The sequence below is a fragment of the Theobroma cacao genome, chromosome 2 (assembly GCF_053813885.1).
Source record: "Theobroma cacao isolate CCN51 chromosome 2, ASM5381388v1, whole genome shotgun sequence".
NCBI classification, from domain to species: domain Eukaryota; kingdom Viridiplantae; phylum Streptophyta; class Magnoliopsida; order Malvales; family Malvaceae; genus Theobroma; species Theobroma cacao.
The window spans coordinates 43496589-43521743 of NC_142640.1; the positions used below are offsets into that span (position 1 = coordinate 43496589).

At 34.1% G+C, this 25155-nt stretch overlaps 3 protein-coding genes and 1 long non-coding RNA gene across 4 annotated transcripts; 1 reads left to right on the forward strand and 3 right to left on the reverse strand.

Annotated features, from left to right (window-relative positions):
• Positions 1 to 187: 187 nt before the first annotated feature.
• On the reverse strand, positions 188 to 508 carry LOC18609634 (uncharacterized). The gene has a single exon (XM_007044849.3). The coding sequence runs from the start codon at positions 506 to 508 to the stop codon at positions 188 to 190; it is 321 nt and encodes a 106-aa protein (XP_007044911.1).
• Positions 509 to 6527: 6019 nt separating this feature from the next.
• LOC18609635 (T-complex protein 1 subunit epsilon) lies at positions 6528 to 10816 on the forward strand. The gene is made up of 9 exons (XM_007044850.3): positions 6528 to 6861; positions 7302 to 7620; positions 8563 to 8911; positions 9091 to 9223; positions 9347 to 9399; positions 9690 to 9792; positions 9970 to 10136; positions 10227 to 10340; positions 10431 to 10816. The coding sequence occupies exons 1-9, from the start codon at positions 6663 to 6665 to the stop codon at positions 10599 to 10601; spliced, it is 1608 nt and encodes a 535-aa protein (XP_007044912.1). The 5' UTR covers positions 6528 to 6662; the 3' UTR covers positions 10602 to 10816.
• Positions 10817 to 11472: 656 nt separating this feature from the next.
• On the reverse strand, positions 11473 to 12243 carry LOC148764308 (uncharacterized). The gene is made up of 2 exons (XR_016024666.1): positions 11957 to 12243; positions 11473 to 11757 (listed from the first exon to the last, which is right to left on the reverse strand). It is a non-coding gene; the product is annotated as an uncharacterized LOC148764308 (long non-coding RNA).
• Positions 12244 to 16745: 4502 nt separating this feature from the next.
• On the reverse strand, positions 16746 to 18851 carry LOC18609637 (Pectate lyase family protein). Its single transcript, XM_007044855.3, has 4 exons — positions 18680 to 18851; positions 17809 to 18558; positions 17365 to 17503; positions 16746 to 17252 (listed from the first exon to the last, which is right to left on the reverse strand). The coding sequence occupies exons 1-4, from the start codon at positions 18787 to 18789 to the stop codon at positions 17031 to 17033; spliced, it is 1221 nt and encodes a 406-aa protein (XP_007044917.1). The 5' UTR covers positions 18790 to 18851; the 3' UTR covers positions 16746 to 17030.
• Between the last annotated feature and the right edge of the window lie 6304 nt (positions 18852 to 25155).

Consider the following 25155-nt stretch of genomic DNA (forward strand, 5'->3'; position numbering starts at 1 on the left):
ATGGACACAAGCAACGTATATGCAAAAATTTTGCTTAAAATGCATTCCTTTATTCATAACAAATTCAACCAACCTTGTGCAAATGTCAAATTACGGTACAAACAATGTGAATTAAATGAACAAATAATAATTAGACAACTTTTCTCAAACCAAAACTAGAAAAGTTGTAGCATTAAGCGAAGCTAATTTAGAAGGCTAGGTAGCCAGCAACAGCAGCAGCTCCAGCGATAGCAGAGACCCTAAAGGTGGTTGCACCACTGCTAGGAGGTTGAGCAGCAGCAGCATTTTTCGCTGCATCCTCACTGCCAACAGGGCCTTCAACAATAATAGTAGCCTCATCACCACTAGTAGTTGGTGCGTTTGCTTCATCAGTGTTGCCAATGGTATCATCATTGACAGATGCGGCGGCCTCGGCACCTCTTTTGTTGCTAGAGGAGTCTTGACCAGCCATAACCAACCCAATAAGGGCAATAAAGACCAATGCAATAACAAGGATTTGGCGTGCCATTTTTTTTGTTTATTATTTGGTTGGAGTTAGATTTGTTCGAGGTGTTACAAAGGAGAACAAGAAGAAATTAAGATACCAAGAATGCAATTGTTCTCTAGGATTTAATAATAGAGAAACACCCCACAACTGCGGAGGGAATGGGAGAGATTTATATAATGCTGAATTCGGACAAGAATGGAATGGCATCAACGCAATACACGGGTTCAACACCCTGTGCGGACTCGAGAAAACCATGCATGCATCTGCTTTCTTTATGCTACGGACGTTGTTTCTTTTCCTTGTCTTCCATATTTAGGGAAAACAAATTTGGCTAATGCTATTATATTCGATTTTGTGGGGCAAAATTTAGAATAAATTTTCTTCTCTTTTTTCTTTTTAAATATATATTCTTTTTATCAAATATAAATTTACCTAAAGACGATCTCTTAATTGACTCTTTAAATAGAAAAAATACATATATTTATTGTTAAATTAAATATTCAAATCCAATATCATATATGGTTACACTTGAAAAATATAAAGTTATCTAGTATGATTTGAATTTAAGTTTTTACAACCTTAAACAAAATTTTTTGAGTCAATTTATACAATTATATTAAAATTAAGTTTGAAAATCAAAAGCAATAGATTGATAGAATTTAATGAGATTATTAATAACATGTAAAAAGTTAAATGAAAATACGATTTATATAGAAAATTTAATCACTGCTTAATAAATGCTACAAATTAATTGATTTTTTATAAAATTATCAATTTAAACAAAATATCAAAACTTATTCAAATTTTTCAAATTTTGTACATTTAATTTAAGTAATGAAGCCTTTCAATTTGGTAGTTTGGGTTTTCAATTTCAGCTTTTATTTAATTATTGTTTTTAAAAAAATAAGGAACTTGACCAAAAAACTCTTATTTAAGTCTTGCTTGATAATAATAACATTAAGGTTGGGTTTTGTGTTTTACCATTCCAATATTTCAATGTAATATAATTATTGGGTGTTATATAATCTAAAAAAATAAAATTGTAATGTTCGATATAAATGTGAAAAAATATAAGAATTGTTGATTTTATTGATGAAATATTTGTTGATAATTGGTGAAATTCCATTGGTATTGTGCATTACCTACAGATTTCAAACAAAAAATTCCGTTATTAAATCAATTGTAAAAGCAGTTGATGGCAATGTTATATTTTGTCAGTGGCGAAATATTTTGTCGATACAAAAAATAGTTGGTAAGTTAACAATTTCGTTGACAACTTTTTGACGGATTTGCCAACGAATTATCGAGGGGGAAGGTTTCTGGTTCATGAAAGAGGATTTACACTAAAGATATTAATGAATGTGCATTATTGAGGGGAACAAGTCCGAGACTACTTATGTGACTTTAAATAAGAGTACAACCATTCATATGTAGCATACAATGCTCCATGTAGTCAATCAATGCGGTCACCTCCTCAAATAAGATCTTATTTATCTTTGTCCTTAGTCTCTACAATATGTCATACATATTAGAACAAACATAAGGTATCATATACCTTTATAATATAAAATAATATATCTTAACAGTGGTGGCAAATGTTCAATAAGCTTATTTTCCTTGCCCATAATATCTAGGTACTCCTTGCAGTTCCTCCTTCAATGCCTAGGTTTGTCACAGTGGTGGCAAATGTTCTTCTCTTTGTCCTTTTTGACACATCCCTTAGGCTTTAGTGCCTTTTGATTTTGGGATGTTACCTTCTTTCCCTTTTAGGCTTTCTTATTTTTTTGCTTCATTTGAGCTTTTAAAGAAGAAACAAAAAGTAAGTTCTCTTTTCTCTTTTAATGGACTTCTTTGCCATATCCAACATGTTTAGAAGTTTGGAAAGAGTAGCTCCTAAACGATTCATATGAAAGTTCAACACAAACTGATTGAAGCTGTTAGGAAGAGACTGCAGAACTAAGTTAGTACTCAACTCATGATCCATCGTCAGTCTTAATTGTCTAGGCCTCTCATTGAGTCCAACCATCTTCGGTATGTGAAGTCTGACAAAACTCTTTTCTGTCATCTTGCACTAGACCAATTCTTTAGAGATCTCATATCTCTCAATGCACCCTTCCTTCTTGAACAATTATCTAAGTTGAAAAATCATGGATTAGATACCCATGTGCTCATGTTGCTTTTGGACCTCAAGGGTCATATTGGCTAACATCACACATGCTGCCTAATCATCGTCATCCTCATGATGTTGATATGCCTCCTTATCCTCAGCACTAACATCATTGGTCGAGATTGGTGGAATAAGTGTGTCAAGGACATATGATTTCTTCTCTTGTCTCAATATGATCTTAAGGTTCTGAAATCAATCTAGGAAGTTTGGGCCAGTGAGTATGTTTGCATCCAAGATGCTTTAAAATGGCAAGTTGTTAGCCATGTATATAGATTATGTCTGAATAGATAAGATAAAAGCGATAAGTATAATCATGTATAAACTATTTAAAACAGGCTTTAAAATTTTAAATAGTTCTCTTACTATTTTATACACAAAATGACAACCTTCAAAGTTGTTGGCTCTTTTCATTTTTTGATGATAATAAAATATTCCCATTTCATTTGTGTCTAACATTTCTATCTAAGTGTGCAGGACAAAAAGTCATATGGAAATAATGAATCAACCTTTTGAATGTATATATCAGGAATCACGAAAATGAAGAAAAATGATTGATCAACTAAAAGGAAAGTTTTTGGTTAAATATTGAAGAATGTTGGTTGACTAAAATTTAAATTGGAGAAATGGCGGGTTGAAGAATATTAAGAAATAGAACCAACTTAGTCGACCAAGAAATAGGTTAGTCGACTAAAAAGCTACTGTCAAAATCTGAATTTTAAGATAGAACCAACTTAGTCGACCAAGAAATGGGTTAGTCGACTAAGTGTGCACTGCCAAGACTACCAAACACAGGGACCAAAAAACAGAGACGACTTAGTCGACCAAGATATCGGTTAGTCGACTAAGAGCATTTTGCTTGCAAGTTTGAAATCTGCACTAAAAGACAGAGTAACGGCTAGAACCGACTCTCAACTGTCTCTAATGGCTAAAAAACTGTCAAACTCCCATCCGAGATGTTTCTCCAAGTATAAAAGGGTCTTCCAATAGTTGGAAACTAGTTCTTGGAATGAAGAGATTTGAGTCATTAAGAGTTGAAAAACCAGAAAATTTTCTCTCCACCTCACTGCACTTAAACGCCCATCCTTTGTATTTGTATTCTGCACTCAACCTTGCACCATTTAGATCAATTTGTGATCATTGGTACTTTCTTCTACTTCTTTTCTTGTATTCTTAGAGTGAGGGAGTCACTCTAAGTGATTGTTTCAAGCTAGGATTGCCTGAAAGTGTTAAAGTTCTAACTTAGCCTTCAAAAGTTAGGTGTTGGGTTTTAGTTTAGCCCGTGAAAAACTAGTGTAAAAAGTTTTGGCTTAGCCTTGTAAAAGTCATTGTAAAGCTTGGTGAAAAGCTTGTGAATTTCATAGGTTTCTAGTGGATTGTTTGAAAAATCCTTGGTTGGATAATCAAGGTAGTGGATGTAGGTTTTGGACCGAACCACTCTAAATTTTACTGTCCTTTTTACTCTATTTTGTTTCGTTTTCTTTCCTTCATTTGTCTCACCCTTATCTAGACTTTGAGACAATATTTGAAAGAGCCAAATTGTGCTATTCACCCCCCTCTAGCACATATTATTGGGACCAACAAAAGTCATTTCGAAAAATCTCTTTTAAGATTTTTCTAGTAGGCTAAGACCCTGTTCAACTTACTATGACCTTGAATGTGCTTAACAAGCCATGATATGCACTCCTGGCTAAAAATTTTGAAGACGATTAACCAAATTAATCGACTTTGAAATAAGTATATTTAAAGGTTTTTATTACATGTATGCATTCACATTAATTTTCTATACATATATATTAATGATCGGCTAGATTTAATCATCGAGAGGGATTTTCTTACATGTATTAACTCACACATTTTTTCTATACTTGTATACGAATAAATGACTTAAACTTAATCATCAACAATAAAAAATAAAATACACTTTATGTAGATATTAATATATGAAAACTATACCCTAAGCTCAAGTTATTAATTTAACTTATTATATTAACTTATTTTTATCTTAAGTTATTAATATATTATACTTTATATAGTATATTTATTAATGTACAATATATAGTCTATACTATATAGAGTATTATAGACTATAATAACTTTTTTTATAAATTATTAATAAACTATAATAATATAGTATAAATTATATTAATATAGTAAGGTATATTAAATTAGTACTATTAGTGTACTATTGTAATATAACTAATATTAATAATTTAATATAGTAACTTATTAATATATATATATATATATATATATAAATATATTAATTTTACTATCGTATAACTTATATTACTAAAATAACTTATATTAATATTAGTATTCTATAGTAATATAACTTATATTAATAATTAACTATATTATAATATATAACAATATATTATATATTATATAGTGTTTATTAATATACTAATTACTCAATAACAATTTACTATTATATATAACAATATACTATTATAGAGTACATATGTTATATGCCTTCTTAGTATACTTATATACTATATAAGTAAATATTAACTATATATAGTAATATATTAATACACAATACATTGTATTAGTATATAGTTATACACTATATATAATTTATATCAATACAATATACATATATACTATATACTATATAAAGTAAATATTAATATAGTATATATTATTTACAATTATACATTATATAATATATATCTTAATACACTATAGATAGTGTACTTATTAATAAACTAATTAATCAATGTATAGTATAACAAATATAATTAGTCAAAAATTACATATTAATAATATACTATATTAATATATTAGTAAAATTATAAGTAATAATGTAGTATGTCGTAACATAAAGTACATTATTAATATATTTTTAAATAAATTAAAAAAATAGAAAAAAGTTAAAAAAATTCGATTTAACTGACTAAAGTTGATTAAAGTTGTTAAATCGATTCAGTTCAATTAATTTTTTTAAAAATATCGATTAAGTTGGTTAATAATATTCCTTAACTGAATTAACCAATTTAATCAAATGCTCACCCCAAAGCGTAAACTAAAGAAGAAGATATGGGAGAAATAAAATATACTATTTCACACGACCCAATAAACTTATGCCGGCTATTAGTATGTTTTTTCCCCTATGCTTACATTGAAATTAAAAGGGGCTATTTATAATATAGCCCATCTTATTCCTAAAGGAACTCTACTTTTAGTTGTTAGTACAATTAGAGTAGTTAACAAAAAACATAATTAAAATAAGTGTTCTATTTCTAATTAGAGCACAACTAGCCTACTTTCCCTAGACTAACTTAACTACCCAAGTTGGTAGTATTAACAAGAAGTCCAACCTAAGTAGACAACTCATGTATGCACGACCCACAAGCGCGTTGCCCTTGTGCACCAAGCTTGCTAATTTGCTTCGCTTTGCGGAACCCATCATTCTAGGTCTCATGCAACCCAATCCTACTAGCGTCTTGTGTACACGACAACTCTCATTTGTTGTTGGCCAGCTAATTGCGTAGGTTAAGCTTGTCACGGATTTGCAAGCCGTGACAATATGGTTGTGGTGGTAAAAATAGTCTATTTAATGATTTTTCCTATCGTATTATACACATTGGTGGTAAATAATGAGAAAGTAATGGAAATGAATTTTATGCGAAGAAAAATGTCATGATATGAACTAGTTAATAAATTCTTTTTTAGGATTTTAAAATTTTTTTAGAGTAAAACAATGCGTATCTCTTATCTATGGTCTTAATGGGCCATGCAAGATTTTTCTGTGAATAATGGGCCTAACCCAATACAGACAGGCAGGCAAGCCCAAAAAAGGAGCAAAGGAAACGGCCTAAAATTACAAAAAGAGCCACTGGTTAGGGCTTTGAAAACAAAGAGAAAAAGGTAAACCGAGCCAACATTTTACTCAAAAGCTTCCACGCTCTTCTTCTCACTTCCAACTCTTCAAGGGACTGAAACATTGAAGAAGAGAAGAAGAAGAAGAAGAATAGATCCGCGACGAAACAGTAAGACCAGGAGAAAATGGCGTTGGCATTCGACGAGTTCGGTAGGCCCTTCATTATAATAAAAGAGCAAGAGCAGAAAACAAGGCTGAGAGGGATCGAAGCCCAAAAAGCCAACATTTCCGCTGGCAAGGCGGTGGCTCGGATCCTCAGAACCTCTCTCGGACCCAAGGGCATGGATAAGATGCTCCAAAGCCCCGACGGCGATGTCACCATCAGTTAACTCTTTTTAACCTCTTCTTCCCATTTTTTCTTTTTGTTTTTTAAATTTTTTTTCTTGATCTCCAAGTTTTTGGTTAGTAGATTAGGGTCTTATAGAAATGAATTTTCTGTTATGGATCTGTTTGACGTGGAACTTCGAAATGAGAAGGTAGTTAGGTTAAGTTGTTTGTGGAGAGAAATGTTAGGCTTATTGGTAATTTTGGGATTTGTGGTTACTTTAGAAACTTTATTAGTTTTGGTGTCTTTAGGTAAAGTTAATGTAGATAAACTTTGCTGAGTTAACCTTATAAGCTTAGTGTTTCAGGACAAAGCTTCTTGAAGTTTATATTTCAGGAGTTAATGTTGAACCTAAGTATATCAGATTTTTTTATTTGAAATTATGCCTAGATCGTGTTCAAAGTTTCCTGATGTTTTTTCTTTTTTGGGATTTTGTCAGCAAATGATGGGGCTACAATATTGGAGCAGATGGATGTTGACAATCAAATTGCTAAATTGATGGTTGAACTGTCTCGGAGCCAGGATTATGAAATTGGTGATGGAACAACTGGTGTTGTTGTCATGGCTGGAGCACTTCTAGAGCAGGCAGAGCGGCTATTAGAGCGTGGGATTCATCCCATTCGGGTTGCAGAGGGCTATGAACTGGCTTCGAGAATAGCTGTTGAGCATTTGGAGCATATAGCTCAGAAGTTTGATTTTGGACCAACAAATATAGAGCCTTTGGTTCAAACTTGCATGACCACTCTGTCCTCGAAAATGTAAGTTCCTAGCCTTTTTCCTGGTATATTGCTGTACTTTCTGTTGCCCTTATGATGTTCAGATTGCCATAATGCATGACTAGAAACATTCATATTATGACTATAACAGGCACTATACTAGCTTCTTATGTTGCCAGGGCTAAATTTTTGCTTGCATCTTGCTGTGCTATAAGGAGAAATTATGTCTAATTTGTTACAAGATGTTCCTTTTTTTAAAAAAAAAATTGTGAAGGATAATTCATGTGTATATCAACTATCCTATTTTTTTGTTCATCGTAATATCCTATCTCAACCACTGGGATTTGTCATATCAAATTACAGGCTCCTGGTTTCATTGTGTTGCTATCATTATGATGTTAAAAAAAATTAATTGCTTGACTATATTTCTTCTAGTATAGTAGTCTGCAATTGAATAAAGATTTTCCATAAGGTGATGCTTTGATCAATACAAGGTGCCATTAAGCTTGACTTTAACACATTATGTTGCGGAAGCTTTTAAACGAATTGCAGGTGCTAGTATCATCTTGTTTGGTAAGAACAATGTTTCTAAATGTTAGTTCAAACTTTTGAAATGCTGACACCTTAACTTGCAAGGATATTAGTTAATCTTGATTGGTAGTCCTTTTGGCTACATTTTCCCCTTATTGTCTTTTCCTGAATGATCCTCAAATTCAGATCTCAATGTTGACTTTTTGGGATGTTTGCAAGATTGAAGTAACCACTGGGGTGTTTATGGTGGTGTGTTGAACCATCTGAACTATGTGGCTCTTGGCTCAGTTCAAACACACCATCATCTAGCAATTTATAAACTTGTTAGCATTGAGAAGTGAGACTCCTAATATTGGGATTTAAAGGCAAAAAGTTGAGAGTGCATTGCTAGACTGATATGTTATGTATATCTTGTGTATTGTGAATTTGCAACCATTTTTTGTTGTTTTACAGTGTGAATCGATGCAAGCGCCCTTTGGCTGAGATTTCTGTTAAAGCAGTTCTTTCTGTTGCTGATCTAGAGAGGAAAGATGTCAATTTAGATTTGATTAAGGTTGAGGGAAAAGTTGGGGGGAAACTGGAAGATACTGAGCTAATATACGGAATCACTGTTGACAAGGACATGAGTCATCCACAGATGCCAAAGCAAATTGAAGATGCAAAAATTGCTATATTAACTTGCCCATTTGAGCCACCTAAGCCAAAGACTAAACATAAGGTGGACATTGATACAGTGGAAAAGTTTCAGACTTTGCGTCTGCAAGAGCAAAAGTATTTTGATGACATGGTCCAAAAGTGCAAGGTATGGCTGCAGATTGGAGTTTTGAGGAATATCTTTTTCAATTTTTGATCAACCTTTCATGTTCTATCTTGCTTTAGATTATTCTCTTTGGGGAGAGAGGTGGTGGAGGTGGATTATTGCTATGGTCACCTTTGCAATTTTGGGGTAGACAACTTGTTCTGATAATAATGTTGTTGCAGGATGTTGGTGCCACCTTGGTTATCTGTCAATGGGGTTTTGATGATGAGGCAAATCATTTATTAATGCACCGGAACTTGCCTGCTGTGAGATGGGTTGGTGGTGTGGAGTTGGAGCTCATAGCAATAGCTACAGGTTTGTTTCTGTTTAGTTTATTTTCATTTCCAGACATGGTAGCCAAATTCATGATAGATAAGTATTTTGTTGCTAATATGCTGTGCAACCTTATTAGCAATCTAATTATGCTTATTTTCATAGGTGGAAGGATTGTGCCAAGGTTCCAAGAGTTGACCCCAGAAAAGCTGGGAAGGGTATGTTTTGCTGCATTCTTTCCTTGTTTATATTACTTTACTTAGAAATGTGTGCTCGATTAATTCCTCTCTTGGAAATTTTTTCATGCATTAGATAGACAACAGGTGAAGCTCAAGTGAGATGATACAATATTTGATGACTTTTAATTTAAGCAAGCACTAATGCATTGCTCATTTGGACTAGCAATCCACGTTTGCTGAAGTTTTTACAGTTTAAAATCTCAGGTTAATCCCCTGGTATTGCATCTGTATCTTACATGAAACACTTGTTATTTATTCTATTTTTTTAGGCTGGTTTGGTCAGAGAGAAGTCTTTTGGAACCACAAAAGATAAAATGTTGTACATTGAACACTGTGCAAATTCAAGAGCTGTAACCATATTTATTCGTGGAGGTAGATTCTTTCCCCTTGTTCTATTTGGTTGCAATTGGGTTGTGGCTTATTGCATTATGCTCAATTAATAATAATGGGTTTAGGGTTGCTCATAGAAGGTGTAATGCGTTAGGCTGAATTGAGATGGCTTAGGGATATATATCTGATAGGTGTCTCTTGTGTTTGATGATGTATTAGGAAACAAGATGATGATAGAGGAGACCAAGCGCAGTATCCATGATGCATTGTGCGTGGCCAGGAATCTAATCCGCAACAATTCTATAGTCTATGGTGGTGGCTCAGCTGAGATTTCTTGCTCAATTGCTGTTGAGGCAGCTGCAGATAAATATCCAGGAGTTGAGCAGGTACGAAGAAGCATGTGTATTCATCTAAATATTTTAGTATTCCTTTTTCTTGGGAGTAATTATAGGGTATTTATTTTCTATTATCTGCAGTATGCAATCAGGGCATTTGCAGATGCTTTAGATGCAGTCCCCATGGCACTGGCTGAGAATAGTGGGCTCCAACCCATTGAGACACTATCAGCAGTGAAATCTGAGCAAATTAAGGTAATTATTAATTAGCATGATGACCAATTTTTGTTCTTGTATAATTTCAGCAGCATGGAGTAAGATATTGATTTTGTATCTGATGCGCAGGAGAATAATCCTCACTTTGGAATTGACTGCAATGATGTTGGGACTAATGATATGCGCGAGCAAAACGTATTTGAGACACTGATTGGGAAGCAGCAGCAGATCTTGCTGGCAACACAAGTTGTTAAGATGATTTTGAAGATCGATGATGTCATTTCTCCATCAGACTACTGAGGTCTAATGTGATGGATGGGTTTGTATGGTTCAGCTGAGAGAAACATGTTGTTGGCTTATAATTTTTGGACTGCCACTCCCTTGGTTGATGGAATGATATCACTGTTCTTGCTGATGTGGTTGCTTGTTTCTTTTCTCTAGTTACTTTCAGTCACCTATGGATTACCCCTGCTGGATGTAAAATTTCTAGTTAATGTGTAAGTTTGGGTTCAAAATTTTGGTGGTTTCCCTCTAGTATTTCATCTCTAGTTGTTATGTTTACATTTTGAGAGTTAAGAACGTAGTAATCTCTTAAATTATTAATGGTTTTACTTGTAACTTATTAGGCATAGTTTCGATATAATAATTTTTTTTCGTAATGTATAAAGCACAAAAAGCAATGTCTGCCATAAATCACATAAAATTAGTTATTAAATTAAATCTATATTATTGCTTACTAGTATTACGAAAAAACGATGATTGGGAAATTTCTTGTGAAATTTTCATTTATTCTTTCCCAGTTGGTTGGGGTCAGATCAGTTTTATACTTTTTATGTGTTGTTTTTCAGTTGGAAGGACATGTTTGGCAATGGTGTTATTAATGACACAAGGATCTCTCTCTCCTTGGTCCTTCCCTTATCATATGAGGGGCAATTTTATTCTATATTATGTTATGCGAATTGCCGAGGAGTCGACACTTGACAGGAAGGGTGCATGGTACATTGGATGCCCTTGCCTGTTCCAACCATTTCCTACTTTTTAAAGAAAAGTGCAATCTCATCACGTCGTCTGTTTGATTAATGTCGTTAATAAAGTTGAAAAATGTATTATAAAATAATAAACTTTAGACATTTAAAAAGTAATTTTTTCTATAATTTGAATACCAAATGTGTAATTAACTCTCTTAAATACTAACTTCTTATTTTTCTTATAAGCAAGGGAAGGCTAGTTGGTGCAAGGAATTATATAATTTTGGTAGGGGACTGAGACAGAAAGTTGCTTGATCCAAGGGCGTAGCCACAGGGACATTCAATGAAAGTGGTGGTAGTTGGTTCTGTTGGAGAAGGCTCAACAGCTGATGGGGTCCCCTTTGTTCATACTTGGGTTTATTTCTTGTCTTCAATGAAGTACACTAGAGCGAACATTAAACACCGCTTCTTCTTTTCTGTCCTTCTGGCTGCACAAAAAACACATCACTAAGCAAAGACCAAACAGTACTCAAGTATTGAAATAAGACAAATTTATGTGAGTAAGCCCGCCGTGTGTTAATTTTACCAAAAAGAAAGTTATCAATAAGGAATTCAGTATTAAAAGTAACATGGCATAAAAACATTAAAAAAAAAAAAAACAAAAAGGAGAAAGGAAAGAGAGCTTGCGTTGAAGTCTTCGTCCCGCCGTGTATCACGGAGCCTAGCTTCCATAGTTTGGGCCCTAATTGAAACCGGAAAGTGCGCTGCATAACTTGTAAGAGAAAAAGAAAGAAAGAAAGAAAGAAATAGTGGCAGTGTAGCCTGGAGTACCAATCTTCCATCTGCTATTTAAGGATGGGATGGTAGGGATTGAGGATAGGTGGTGTCATTTATGGCAACTGGAATTGTCGGAGATAGGACCTTTAATAATAGACGCCATAGTTGCTCGTGAATTGGTGTCGGTTGAAGCATTCCCATCCCTTTAAAAAAAAAATAAAAATTAATAGCTATAATAATAATAAAAAAAGAACAAGCAATATGAAAGGCCCCCAAGCTTGCAACTTTGTCAAAAGGGGAACCAACAGGCAGTCGCAATCAATAAGCCAAAAATGGTCCTCATTTATTACAAAGAAAAACAAAGTTCTGTTAACCAAAGTTTTAAAAATACTTTTTTAAAGTTAATTAAAATACAATTTATAGTAATACTTTTGCATTAAATAATAATAAATTTAAAACATGCTCTTGGTGGTAAAATTTGTTTCTTTTTTTTCCTTTTTTTAAATCCTGAGATCAAGTTTAATTCACACCAGTTCAATTATTTAGGATAATCTTGAATTGTGATTCAAATAGGATTATTTAATTTTAATTAAACTAGTATACCTTGTTAAGATAGTCTTTAAATCTAGTTAGACTAGAATAACATATTCTAATTATATTAGGATAAGATTTTTGTATTTGGCACTATAGAATGATCCTATGGGGTTAAAGAATAATCATCACGTAAATTTAGAGAGATTGGTTTGGGTGTACGTGGGATAAAGATTCTGAGTTTGACACTATTTTTGTAATCTCCTGATTTTTTTTTGTTGCTGTGCTTGTGGACGTAGGTCATCAAATGACCGAACCACATAAATTCTTATGTTCTTGTGGGTGTACTTGATTTTTTTCTTTTCTTATTCTATTGATTAGATAAGATCTTGAGCAACTCTTTAGAGATAATTCTGCAATTTTCACAACAAACCTGTATCAGAGCTTCAAGGTCTTGAGTCAATCTAAATCTCGTTATGACAACTTCGTCTATCAAGTATGAGATTGAAAAGTTTAATGGTAGAAATGATTTCAGCCTGTGGCGTGTTAAGATATGCACATTACTAGTGCAACAAAGACTGTTGAAGTCACTAAAGGGAAAAAAGCATCTTTTTTTGAATTTATATGATGGTGAGAAAAATGACCTTATGAAAAAAGCATATAGTGCTATTCTCCTAACTTTGTTTGATGAGGTGCTAAGAGAAGTCAAGGATGAAGAATTTGCTGCTACAGTGTGGTTTAAACTCGAAAGTATTTATATGACCAAATCCTTGATGAATCAGCTTAATATGAAGCAACGATTGTATACTCTCAAGATAAGTGAAGGTACGTTCGTTAATGCCCACATTGATGAATTTAATAGAGTTATTCTTAATTTAAAGAATATTGATGTTATAAATTGAAGATGAAGACTTAGGCCTAATTATTTTATGTTCTTTGCCTCCATCGTATGAAAACTTCATAGATACTATGTTATATGGTCGAGACACACTCACTTTCAAGGATGTAAGGACATCTTTAAATTCTAAGGAATTGAAGAAGAAAGTTAGAGGTATAAGGAATGAAAATCAAGTAAAAGGCCTAATTGTGAATAGAGGAAACGATAGAGAGAAGGGTCTAGACAGAAAAGTAAATCTAAAGCAAAAGGGAAAACTTGTTGGAATTGTGGTAAGAAAGGGCATTTCCGTCAAGATTGTACCAAATTCAAGGATGATGAAAAGATCAATAAGTCTGAATGTACTGCAAACGTGGTTGGAGATGACTTTGATACTTTTAAGAAAATTAATAATTTTCTTGCAGTTACTAACGGTAACCTGATGGATACATGGATCTTGGATTCAACTTGTTGCTTTCATATATGTCCTCGGTGTGATTAGTTTACAACTTATCAATCTGTTGATATGGGCACTATACAATTAGGAGATGATTGAGTTGTTGGGATTGACGCAATTCGGATCAAGATGTTTGATGGTATGGTAAGGACACTTGACGTGAAACATGTTCATGACATGAAAAAGAATTTGATATCCTTGAGTTTGTTAGATAAAAAAGGCTACAAATATAGTAGTCAAGATGGTGTCTTGAATGTATCTAAAGGAGCCTTAACTATCATGAATGGCAAGTTATCCGATGATCTTTATCGTCTAGTTGGAAACACGGTTATTGAAACTATTTTTGTGGTTTCATTTAATGATTCTAAAGATGATGTAACACGTCTATAGCATATGAGATTAGGTCATATGAGCGAGAGAGCGATTAGAAAACTGAGTAAGCGTAATTTGCTGTGTAGTCAAAAGATTGGGAAGCTAGATTTCTGTGAGCAACATATAGTGAAATTTAGCACTACAACTCATCGAACCAAAAGTAAAGTAAATTACATTCATTCAGATTTGTGGGATCCTTCTTCGGTGGCATCAAAAGGTGGATCATTATGCATGTGGACCTTTATTGATGATTTTAAAGAAAGGTGTGGACATATTTTTTGAAGGTTATAAGTGAAGTGTTGACCACCTTTTTGCATTGGAAGGCACTGATCGAGAAGCAGACTAAGAAAAGGATCGAGAAGCAGACTAAGAAAAGGATCGAGAGCTTTCAAATAAACAAAGGTTTGGAATTTTGCAAATGTGAGTTTGGTTTGTTTTGCAAGAATAAGGAAATAGTTAAATATCGCACTGTCGTCAAAACATCACATCAAAACGGTGTTGTAGAATGGATGAAAAGAACACTTCTAGAAAGAGCAAGATGCATGTTTTTTAATGTTGGCTTACCCAAAGTATTCTAGATAGAAGCTATCAACATGGCTTGCTACTTAGTAAATCGGTCTCCATCAACTGTAATTAAATTTAAGACTCCTAAATAAGTTTGGTCTGGTAAGCCTGCTGATTACTTTATACTAAGAGTATTTGGTTGTCTTGTTCATGTTTTTGTGAGTGATGGTAAACTTGAGTTGAGGACGATAGAGTGCATATTCTTAGGCTATGTATATGGGGTGAAAGGTTATCAATTGTGGTGTATTGATTGTAAGTTCCCAAAGTTTATGGTGAGTCGGGGATGTTACCTTTAACAAGTTTGCATTACTTCATGGTATAAAATCTAGAATTGCAAACACATTAGACTAGGAAGTTGGCAAGTAGGTGGAGCTTGAAATCAATGCTCTTGTAACAGTGCGGGATGATAGTGAAATCTAGAATAAACTGCAAGAAGTACAAGAATTGGTATCTTAACGAAGCATTACTTGTATCGGTGGTGATTTTGATTCTTATGTTTTATTTGGGGAAGTAGAGATTGATGAGCTTTACTTTTATCGTGAGACAATTACATATGCCGACTCTTCTAAGAAGATTGAGTCTCTACATTGGGATCAAACATGAGAGCTTGTGAAAACACCTAAAGGTACTATTGATGTTGGCTTAGTGTGTGAATGAGGTGCAAACAATAGTTGTAATATGGTTAGCCTCTCCAATTCAGATTTTGCGGGTGATCTAGATAGTAGAAGATCTCGAATGAAATATGTGTTCACTCTCTTAGGGTCTGTAATCAGTTAGAAAACAGTTCTTCAATCAACAGTTACTTTGTTTACAATTGAAGCTGAATATATGGCTGTGATCAAGGCAGTGAAGGAGGCTTTATGGCTTAAAGGCTTGGTTAGTGATCTTGGTTTTGGACAAGCATATGTACTTGTGTTTTGTGATAGTCAAAGTGTCATAGACTTGACTAAAAATTAGATGTTTCATGAGAGAACCAAACACATCCAAGTCAAGTGTAACTTCGTTTGAGAGATTGTTTCTAAGGGTGAGATTGTAGTAAAGAAAATAACTACAGTTGAAAACCTGGCACATATGGTGATTGAGTTAGTTTCTGGGATAAAGTTCAAGCATTGCTTGGACTTGATCGGTGTTCGTAGTGCTTAAGGCCCTTTGGGGCAGTGACGGTGTCGACAGAGATTGGTTTATAAGTTGGAGCTTGGTGAATTCAAGGCTAAGGTGGAGATTTGTTAGGATAGTCTTGAATTGTGATTTAATTAGGATTGTTTAATTCTAATTAAACTAGTATATCTTATTAAGATAGTCTTTAAATCTAGTTAGACTAAAATAACATATCCTAATTATATTAGGATAAGATTATTGTATTTGGCACTATAAAAGGACCCTATGAGGTTAAAAAATAATCATCACCTAGATTTAGAGAGAGTGATTTGGATGTAAGTGGGATAAGAGTTGTGAGTTTGAGACTGTTCTTGTAATTTTCTAATTTTTCTCTTAGTGAATTTTTCTCTAATGTTGTGCTTGTGGACATAGGTTATCAAAAGACCGAACTATGTAAATTTTTATATTCTTGTGAGTGTGCTTGATTTTTTTTTTCTTTTCTTATTTTATTAATTGAGTAAGATTTTATGTAACTCTTTAGAGATAATTTCGTAATTGCCACAACAGTTTTGTTAACCAAATATTTAAAAATACCTTTTTAAAGTTAATTAAAATACAATTTATAGTAATACTTCTACATTAAATAATAATAAATTTAAAACATGCTCTTGGTGGCAAAATCGTTTTCTCTTTTCTCCTTTTTGTAAATCCTTGGACCAAGTTCAATTCACACCCCGCTGCCGACTGTACCACCCCATGTGAGGGAAGAAAACCACTAAGTACATGAAAAAGAGGGAGAAAACTTTTGATGTAGAATAATGATGACTCATTTCATCGATTAAATTACACTATTGCTGCTCTTGTTGCTGTCAGCTGATCATGAGCCTTTACAGAAAGAGACTGATCAAAGCTTTGCAGTTGTATACATCCAAGTCAAGACACACAAAAATTACCAATATACAGAAACATGGATACTGAGGCTTTTAATTACAGTTTGGCCTTATTGTTCTTCCATTTTCTTCTCATGTTTCAATTTTTCTCTTTAGTATTTAATTTATTGCTATTAGCAGACCATGGGTGTCGCATGCCTAGCAACGCGAGCCCTCCTTGCAAACCAGTGAACCCGCCCCGGCTGTGAGCGAGCCGACCAGTGAGGAGGGTCTCGCACCCAAGCTCGAGGCCTTCGCATAACTCGAAGAGGCTCCAGTGCCAGATGGTGTGAAGAAGGCTCCATTCAACATCAAATCCCCTTCGGACCTCCAATTCCAATGCTTCCATTGACTTTGCGGCGCATCTTCGTGTTTAGTAACCTGAATTTTGTTGAATATTGATGTTAGTTTAAAGCTTACTGATTATTCTCTACTAATTTCTATCTTGGATACGCTAAAAAGGGGATCACTGATCGGAGATTTTTGGTCTGACCTCTTTGTTGTATTCGTTATTTGGTGCAAGGAATCTATTGCCCTGGCTGTTGATTGTAGGGTTAGCACTGCCGCCGATTGCATACATATCCCAATGGGTGTAATCATTGTTCACCACGTGAAAATATCCATGTCTGCATCTGTATGCAAAGTGAAAAGGAAATTATAAGAGCTTTGCATATAGATTTTACTAGCAGTAATTTTTGTTTTGAAAGAAAATAATTCATGCCTGTACCTATCGTACATTATGTATAAGTTTCTAAATTGAAAAAAAATATATATATATATAAATCACATTTGAGAATGAGTTCCTGAAGAAACAATATCATCCAAATCTGAATTATTAAAGTAGTGGATAGCGTGCATAGCTTAATCACCTAAATGCAAACAAAATAATTAGGTAATTGAATGGTTAAGGGTAATGTTTGACTTCAAATTATTTTACCTCGGCATTCTTTGCACAAGCCCTTCTCCAAAATGGTTGAAGGCAATGGTGACTTGCATGTTCTTGTCCTGTTTATAGGAGTCGCTGTGTCCCAAGAGCATGACCTTATTATGATGGGTCAAGTAACTGTTAGAAATTGTGATGGCCGTGGATCCATGAATGGCATCTATCAGCCCATCATTGCAATTAGACAGAGAACAATGGTCCACCCAAACGTGGCTCCCTCCAAAAATAGACACCCCATCACCGTCGGATATAGTCCTCCAACCGTAGTGGCTGGGAGAGTCCCTCACATAAGCATTCCCTCCTCTCTTGCAATCATGTATGTTAATCCCGTGGATTATGATGTTGGTCACGTACTGTATAGTAATGCATGGCCCGCCGGCGATGTGAACATTGGCGCCTCGGCCGTCGATGGTCTTGAACGAGTTCATCAGCAATTCTTCCTTCAATTTGATCACCATGTCACTAGCAAAAATGATCCACAAAGGTTCGTCTTGGATAACCGCATGCCTAAGAGTGCCAGGTTTTGGGTTGACGGGGTCACGGTCACTGGAGTCCGTGACCACATAGATTTTGCCATCCCTGCCACCAATGGCATGCTTCCCGAACCCAATGGCACAATCGGCTAGCCTCTGACGGTTCTTTTCCCAGCGAGGGTCGCACCGCCAGCAGTCATCAATAGGGTTGCCGGTTCCACATGAGAGATACCCAAGGTTCCTCCTAGCTATAGTAGCATTCCTGACGCTCCTGTATATAAAAACACAGAGTGTACACAGAAGTTAAAACAAAAATGTGACACTTTAACAATGGTAACTGTTTAGTTTGCTAATGTATGATCAAAATGGCATAAAGTTTATGAAACACGTACTCATTTACTTGCTGTACTACTTGCTCAGGGTCTTGAACTGGTGAGGAGAAAATGAAGGTGGGAGCCAGGAGAGGCAAGAACAGTAGAAAGAGGGATAATGGAATTGCCATTATTTCGAAATTTTTATGAGGTAGGTAAAGGGAATGTACAAGGGTGAGGAAAATTCTGAGGAACTGAGAGAAAGGAGGAGGGCTTTTATAAAGAGGATCAAGAGCTTTGATTGAATAAATAAATAATTAAATGGGCGCCCACTCTTCCCCTTGAATCTTGCTCTTCATGGGTCCCAGCAGTCCGTTATATGTTCATACTCCACATCTAATTTCTTTTTCTTTTTAATGAAGAATTTACATCATTGTATAATAAACTCTGTTTTACTAATTGGGATCTATTAATCATATTCATTACATTAATTAATTACAAGCCAATTATTGATGACTTCTTTACTTTTAATATAACCAAATCTTGTATATTATTTTTTAGGTATCAAAAATAAAATTCTTGTACTGTATACTCAATACTTATTAGAAAAGAGATTTCATCCGCCTCATCTAAGTCATTATATTTATGTATATTTTATATATAATTTTCCTTTATTTTCTTTCTTGATCCATATATATATATATATATATAATTTTTTATAACAAAAATATATACATTTATCATTGAATCAAATACTCATATATTAAAATATATATTTTGTATATGATCAATATAATAAAATTTGATTGACTCAAGTCTTTTTTTCGTAATTATAATAATATCAAAGCAAATTAATTTCCCATCTAATAATATATAAATTAACATTGACTTATTTTTTTTCTCATTTATACTAAGAAAAAATGAAAATGAAGGATGGATTTCTGAGTTTTGTCGGAGACTTGAGAATAAACCTTATCTTAAGGGAAGGTTGTAACATTAGTTGGGAAAAGTTAATGATAAAGCATTTCATATATAACATGAAAATAACATTTATCGGAGTTAAACTCAATTAGGAGCCTTGAAATTAATTATAAAGCTAATAGTGCCATTAATAAACAGTCACCAACAAGTAGCCAGAAATATCGTTTAGGGATGTTGTGATAAATTAATTGACAAATAATTTTCGTATAAACGTCTGAGACTAATCATTTTCACTATACACCGACACTCTCTCAATATCCACATCCTTGTCGGTATTGCATTCAAAGTGAAGACAAATTCCCCTGCTTTGTTTCTCCGTCACGGGAAATTAACTTAAGTCGCAGTTTTCAAAAAAAAAAGAAATCATTTTTCCTGAAATTTATTCAACTACGTAAAACCCTTTTGAATAACCCGATCGACAAGTATTTGTTCTGGATATCGGTCTGTCAGTAGTAGTGATTTTCCAAAGATTAAACCACCTTGTTTCACTTTGAATTCTTCTACCTCTAGCTGCCAGAGCCAGGCACATGAATGAGATATACCCTAGCCTTTGTTCGCTATAATATGGATATATTTGTGGCTTGAAAAGCCTCTCAATAGTTAGACAACTCCAACTCCAACTCCTCTCCTTCAATTTTAGTACCTAAAAGGGCAGACATCCATAAATTCATTCAGTAGACTTTTTAACAATGCTGCAGCTTTCATTCTTCTTCTTTCTTTATCTTCCCCACCATGGAAATCCTTACTAGTTTGTCACTTTATATGAAATATTGATATCATGGGCTGAGCCTGAATTTAATCTCCAATCTGCTGATCTTTCCATGCAGATAAGAGTTTGATAGCTGCTCAACCACATGCTACAGCATGTTCTTTCTTTGCAATCTTGAAATAAAATTTAAGTAATAACAAAGGCTTCCAACAATATTGTCAATTCAGCATTCCAAATGCCGGGGCTTTCCTTTTCTTTATCCTTGCACTTGTGTCAACTGATAACTGTATCATCAGGACAACACATGTATAATCAGAACAAAACGTAGTTCTATATTATATTTGATAATTCGATCCACAAAATAATGCCGAAAAGTACACCGCCATTGTCTTTTAATTAAAGCTGTTCTCCAAAATAAAAGTACTAAGAAACCGAGTAAACCCTTCGAAAGTAGACTTCGTCATTTAGTTTTAAGATAATGATTATTATAATTATAATAAAATTCTAATGAAAATTCAAACTCAACTTGGAAAATACGTACATACATTTATTATTAAGTCAAATAATAGAATGCAAATTTTTTTTTTGATTCCATGTTCAATATTGCAAGAATTTGTTAATTACAAATCACTTAACCTAGTTATGAGATTAATTAGAAAGTAAGTTATACAAATTCATTCAGGTGTAAGACTAATTTCAGGCTTAACACTTAAACAGAAACCTTCTTTTGTGAAAATAAAAAAATGAAAAATATGAATCTTCTGCAATATGGAGTGGGAACTTGCAAAGTTGCACAGGCAAAGCAAATGCTGCATTGAAAGTTATGCTCTATCGAATTGTTCACTATTATTATTATTATTATTATTATTATTATTATTATTATTATTATTATTATCATCGTCAAATTGTTTCCCTTATTATATTTTTCTCTTCGGGGTTAGGGGCGGCTGTAAGCTGTTTGTGTTTGGAGCTTCTGAGTTAGGAGATTGAGTGGGCACATGGGGAAGTCCGTACCGTCCGTCAAATTTGTGGCATGGTCACCATTTCTCTAGGGAAAGGCACGTTCTCCCATGTGACCTTTGTTCCCTTTAAAAAATTCCCGTTTCCCCCGAGTGGACCTTTTGATTTCGATTCTCAGGGTATCTAAAGCCGTTGATGACTTCTGGCAGTTGATCCAACTTCAGCTACACAATCTGTAAGGGATCTGACCGATGGCAATGGTGGGTTCAAAAAAGGAGACTACAAAAGGCCAAGTCCAATCTTTTCCATAACCAATTCACAACTATTTACCAAAATTCTAATCCATTTTACAGGTGTTTTGCTAATGCAGGAGCCAGGTGGCAAGTCATTCTCAGCCATTAGTTTTCCGTTTTCATTTTGTAAGCCACAGGCCACAGCCAGCCTTAGTTTTCCTTTTAGCAGAAGGTACAATTTTGCCCAAGTTCGCTAGTGTATGTAGTCATGCAAACAAATGATAGCAAGCACCCTGATCCAAATGACCCACCTTTATGCATTCTTATTTGTTTGCATGATGGATAAGGCCCCTTTACGCTACAATTATTGCCTTCGTGAATCTTGCTTTAACGGAAATTTGTACCATTCATTCCCAATAATAACTCTTAGATTATAAACAAAAAATTCAGACGCATGATTTTCATCCACAACGTCTCATTCAGGTTCCTTTATAGCTTGTATTTGCATATGCAAAACTGACGAGAAGGAAACATGTGTAGTAGTAGTAGTAGTAGTAGTAGTCGTAGTAGAGGAAGCAACTTTGGGACTAGGAAAGACGACAAACAGGGCCTCAACAACGTTAACCAGTTAATTGTTTACTTTCATCTCTTGGTAAGTCTCTTGATAGTGCATGGCTGCTCATGATCCTGTTCACTTTCTATAGCAAAGGCTCTACAATCTCTCAATATTCTTTAGTTAGTAATGACTTTTTTTGTCCAAAAAATTCCTTGTTTATTTAATCATGCTTGTTTCTTTTTCTCTGATTTAGGGTTAATAAATAAGAAAAAAAAACAAAAGTCTATAGAGTCTTCATACGCATGATGATATGTCTAAGGTGGGATTTTTAGCCAAAGGTCAAAAAACATCACATGGCCTGCGCAAGCCATGTGCCCTGCCAATCCATTAACTGCCATGTATGTGTATAATTAAGTCACGAAATGGACACATCCTAAAATTTCATGTTTGCTTATTAACTAGCTAAGGCTGAACTGTGAGGAGGATCCAAATCCCATTTTTAGTATAGTACTATTTCGTCTCAGACAAAAATATTTGTTGTAAAGAAGTTTACAAAAGGAAAGTAATTTTTTTGTTATATGTCGTTTCTTGTTGCTGAAGGCAAGGGATCATGAGCACCTACCGAGAAAGAAAATGAAAAATCTCTTTTCCCTTTATAACAGTGTCGTAAAATTCTGCCTTTTACTTTAATGATATGCAGAATCTAACTCTGATATGTTTAATGATGATGAAAAATTGGCAAAAGTGAGGATTGGAAAGTGCACCATCATCACTTTTAAAGGCATAATCATTAATGCATATCACACAACGAATAAAGTGCAAGAGGCCCAATTGTGTGTAGACTTGGATTTAAGATTTTTATTCTAATTAACCCAGTTACATTATATATATTCTAGATAATGTTACTACATACAAAATCAATATACAATCAAGAGATTGGTGGTTAATTTGGTTTGAGATCGCAAGTTCCAAACGTATACATTAAGCCGGCCATCTTGTAGAGAAACAATAATACTCCCTCCATATTCTTTTGTCAAATTAATTTCAATTTTGACCTTCATATTTTTAGAATATAATATACATTAAAAATTGAAAAAAAAAAAACACAAGTTTAAAAAAGTTTTAAACACAAAACTTGCTAAATTTTATAACTTTTTTTAATTATATTTGATATTCAAAATATAAAAGTCAAAGTTGTATTTATTTGACCAAAAATATCAAATATGAATAAATAAAATAGTGCAAATGAGTAAAAATAATCAAATAATCTAGAGAGGGGGAAGTCAAACCAGTCCTAATGATTGGCTCATGTGGTAGTTTGTGAAACTAATAATAGTACTAGCAAACGTCCCTATATTTTAGTGCTTTAATTTTTGCCTCAAACTTCAAATTAATATTGGAATGAAAAAGGTTCATTGTATTATATAGACTCTCTAACTTGCATCATGATTATATGGACTCTGTTCAATCTGCAGGATTACAACCTTGCTTAAATACACTATAGGAGGAAATCCCACATGAATAAAGTGGTTAGATAATATAATATTTATAATGGACAGAGACATTAGTCTTGAATCTTGATGATGATAATGGAAGTGGATGGGGACGGCCAAGGATTGGGAAGGGGGAAAACACAAGGCAATGGAACAGTGATTACCATTTGCAAATGCAAATTCAGAAACATTTTGATTTGCCTAAAATGAAATCACAAACGAGGGTTTATAACTCTGAAACATTGAGGAAAATGGGCTTCGCCGGCGTGAAAGCAACAATGACATGAACATCCCAGTTATTAGAGAGAGCCTTACCCACAGGCCGCAAGTGCCTACTGGCGATCAAGACCTCCCCTGCTGGAGGCTAGGCCAGGCGTTGGTCCATGGGGAATGGCCTAAATTGCTATCGGCCCAAAATTAATCCGGGCTGTTGTATGTTTTTCATTTTTAATAATATGATCAAAAGTATCTTGAATTTTATTTAATTTAATAATCCACTCTGACAATTTAGAGAGTAATGTCCACTCTCTCACATCTACTTTATGCATTTAAAATATTTTTATATAAAAAAATTCCCGAAGGGTGGTTGTGTGTAGCACAGATGAAACCTGGAAAAGAAAAATGCAAGCCCTGGCTGTGGGCAATATCACCACGCTCAGTTCAGAGATCAGAGCTAAGTGTCTACGTCAATGTTCCCGTTCGGCTTTATGTCACACTAACGCATCAAACAAGATAATAGTAATGGGTTATAATTATTTCATCACAAACATGCAAGGCTGAGCTTGGGCGCAGTCAGTTTGGTTTGGCTCGAAGAGAAAATTCACAACAAAAGAATATTTTGGGTTTTCATATTTCTACAGCCAAATCAATTCATAATATAATAGTTGCTAGAACGAAGTGTTGAAGTTTGAAAAACAATACTAAATCAAATCCTAAAATGAAGTTGTGACAAAAAGTAGGCTTGGAACAATTTCATGGTTGATTGTTGCTACGAGGGAGGGTGGCCACCAGGAGTAGGAATGGGTGCGAATGAGGGCCAGTTGGCGAGGATTGTTATTAATGACTGATCGATGGCCAGGCAAAGGATATTATATGGAGAACAGGGGAATGCTCATCTTTTATTTCCTAAAGGTGAGAGTGAGCCTATCAAACCAAAATCATAGCTTCAAATTTGATTTAAGGTCAAATTTAATTCCATAAACTACAAGACAAAATCCCCATAAATTAGTTTTTCACAAATATACGAAGCCCAAAAATTAGGGTTCCCCACGCACCAGTCGGCTGAATTTTTGTGTGGCATCCTTGAGAATGGGAATAGGAAAAAAAGACACTGATATATTTGCAGAAAAAAAAACCTTAAAATTATATTTTTTTAACAAAATAGAGTATAATTATATAAAGTGTTTAGGGTTTAGTGTTTACAAAATTATATTTTGTAAATATTAGTTTATTTATGAATTTGTTTGTTATTATTTGTTCTTGTTGCTTAGTACTTCTTAACAATAATAGTAACAACAACAACAACAAAAAGACATTGGGTCAATACTAACCTTTTTGTTTTGGTAGTGAAAACCACATGCCTAGTGATTATTCTCAACTTACCATATAAACGAAAAACCCTTTCC

Bases quoted from the DNA above. Each gene is read 5' to 3' on its own strand.
- LOC18609634 (XM_007044849.3), bottom strand. From the start codon at position 508: ATGGCACGCCAAATCCTTGTTATTGCATTGGTCTTTATTGCCCTTATT.
- LOC18609635 (XM_007044850.3), top strand. From the start codon at position 6,663: ATGGCGTTGGCATTCGACGAGTTCGGTAGGCCCTTCATTATAATAAAA. The intron at 7,621-8,562 runs GTAAGTTCCTAG...GTTGTTTTACAG, and splicing joins ACCACTCTGTCCTCGAAAAT to TGTGAATCGATGCAAGCGCC. The intron at 9,793-9,969 runs GTAGATTCTTTC...ATGATGTATTAG, and splicing joins AACCATATTTATTCGTGGAG to GAAACAAGATGATGATAGAG.
- LOC18609637 (XM_007044855.3), bottom strand. From the start codon at position 18,789: ATGGCAATTCCATTATCCCTCTTTCTACTGTTCTTGCCTCTCCTGGCT. The intron at 18,559-18,679 runs GTACGTGTTTCA...TTTTATATACAG, and splicing joins GTAGTACAGCAAGTAAATGA to GAGCGTCAGGAATGCTACTA. The intron at 17,504-17,808 runs GTAAAATAATTT...CTTTGCATACAG, and splicing joins CTTGTGCAAAGAATGCCGAG to ATGCAGACATGGATATTTTC.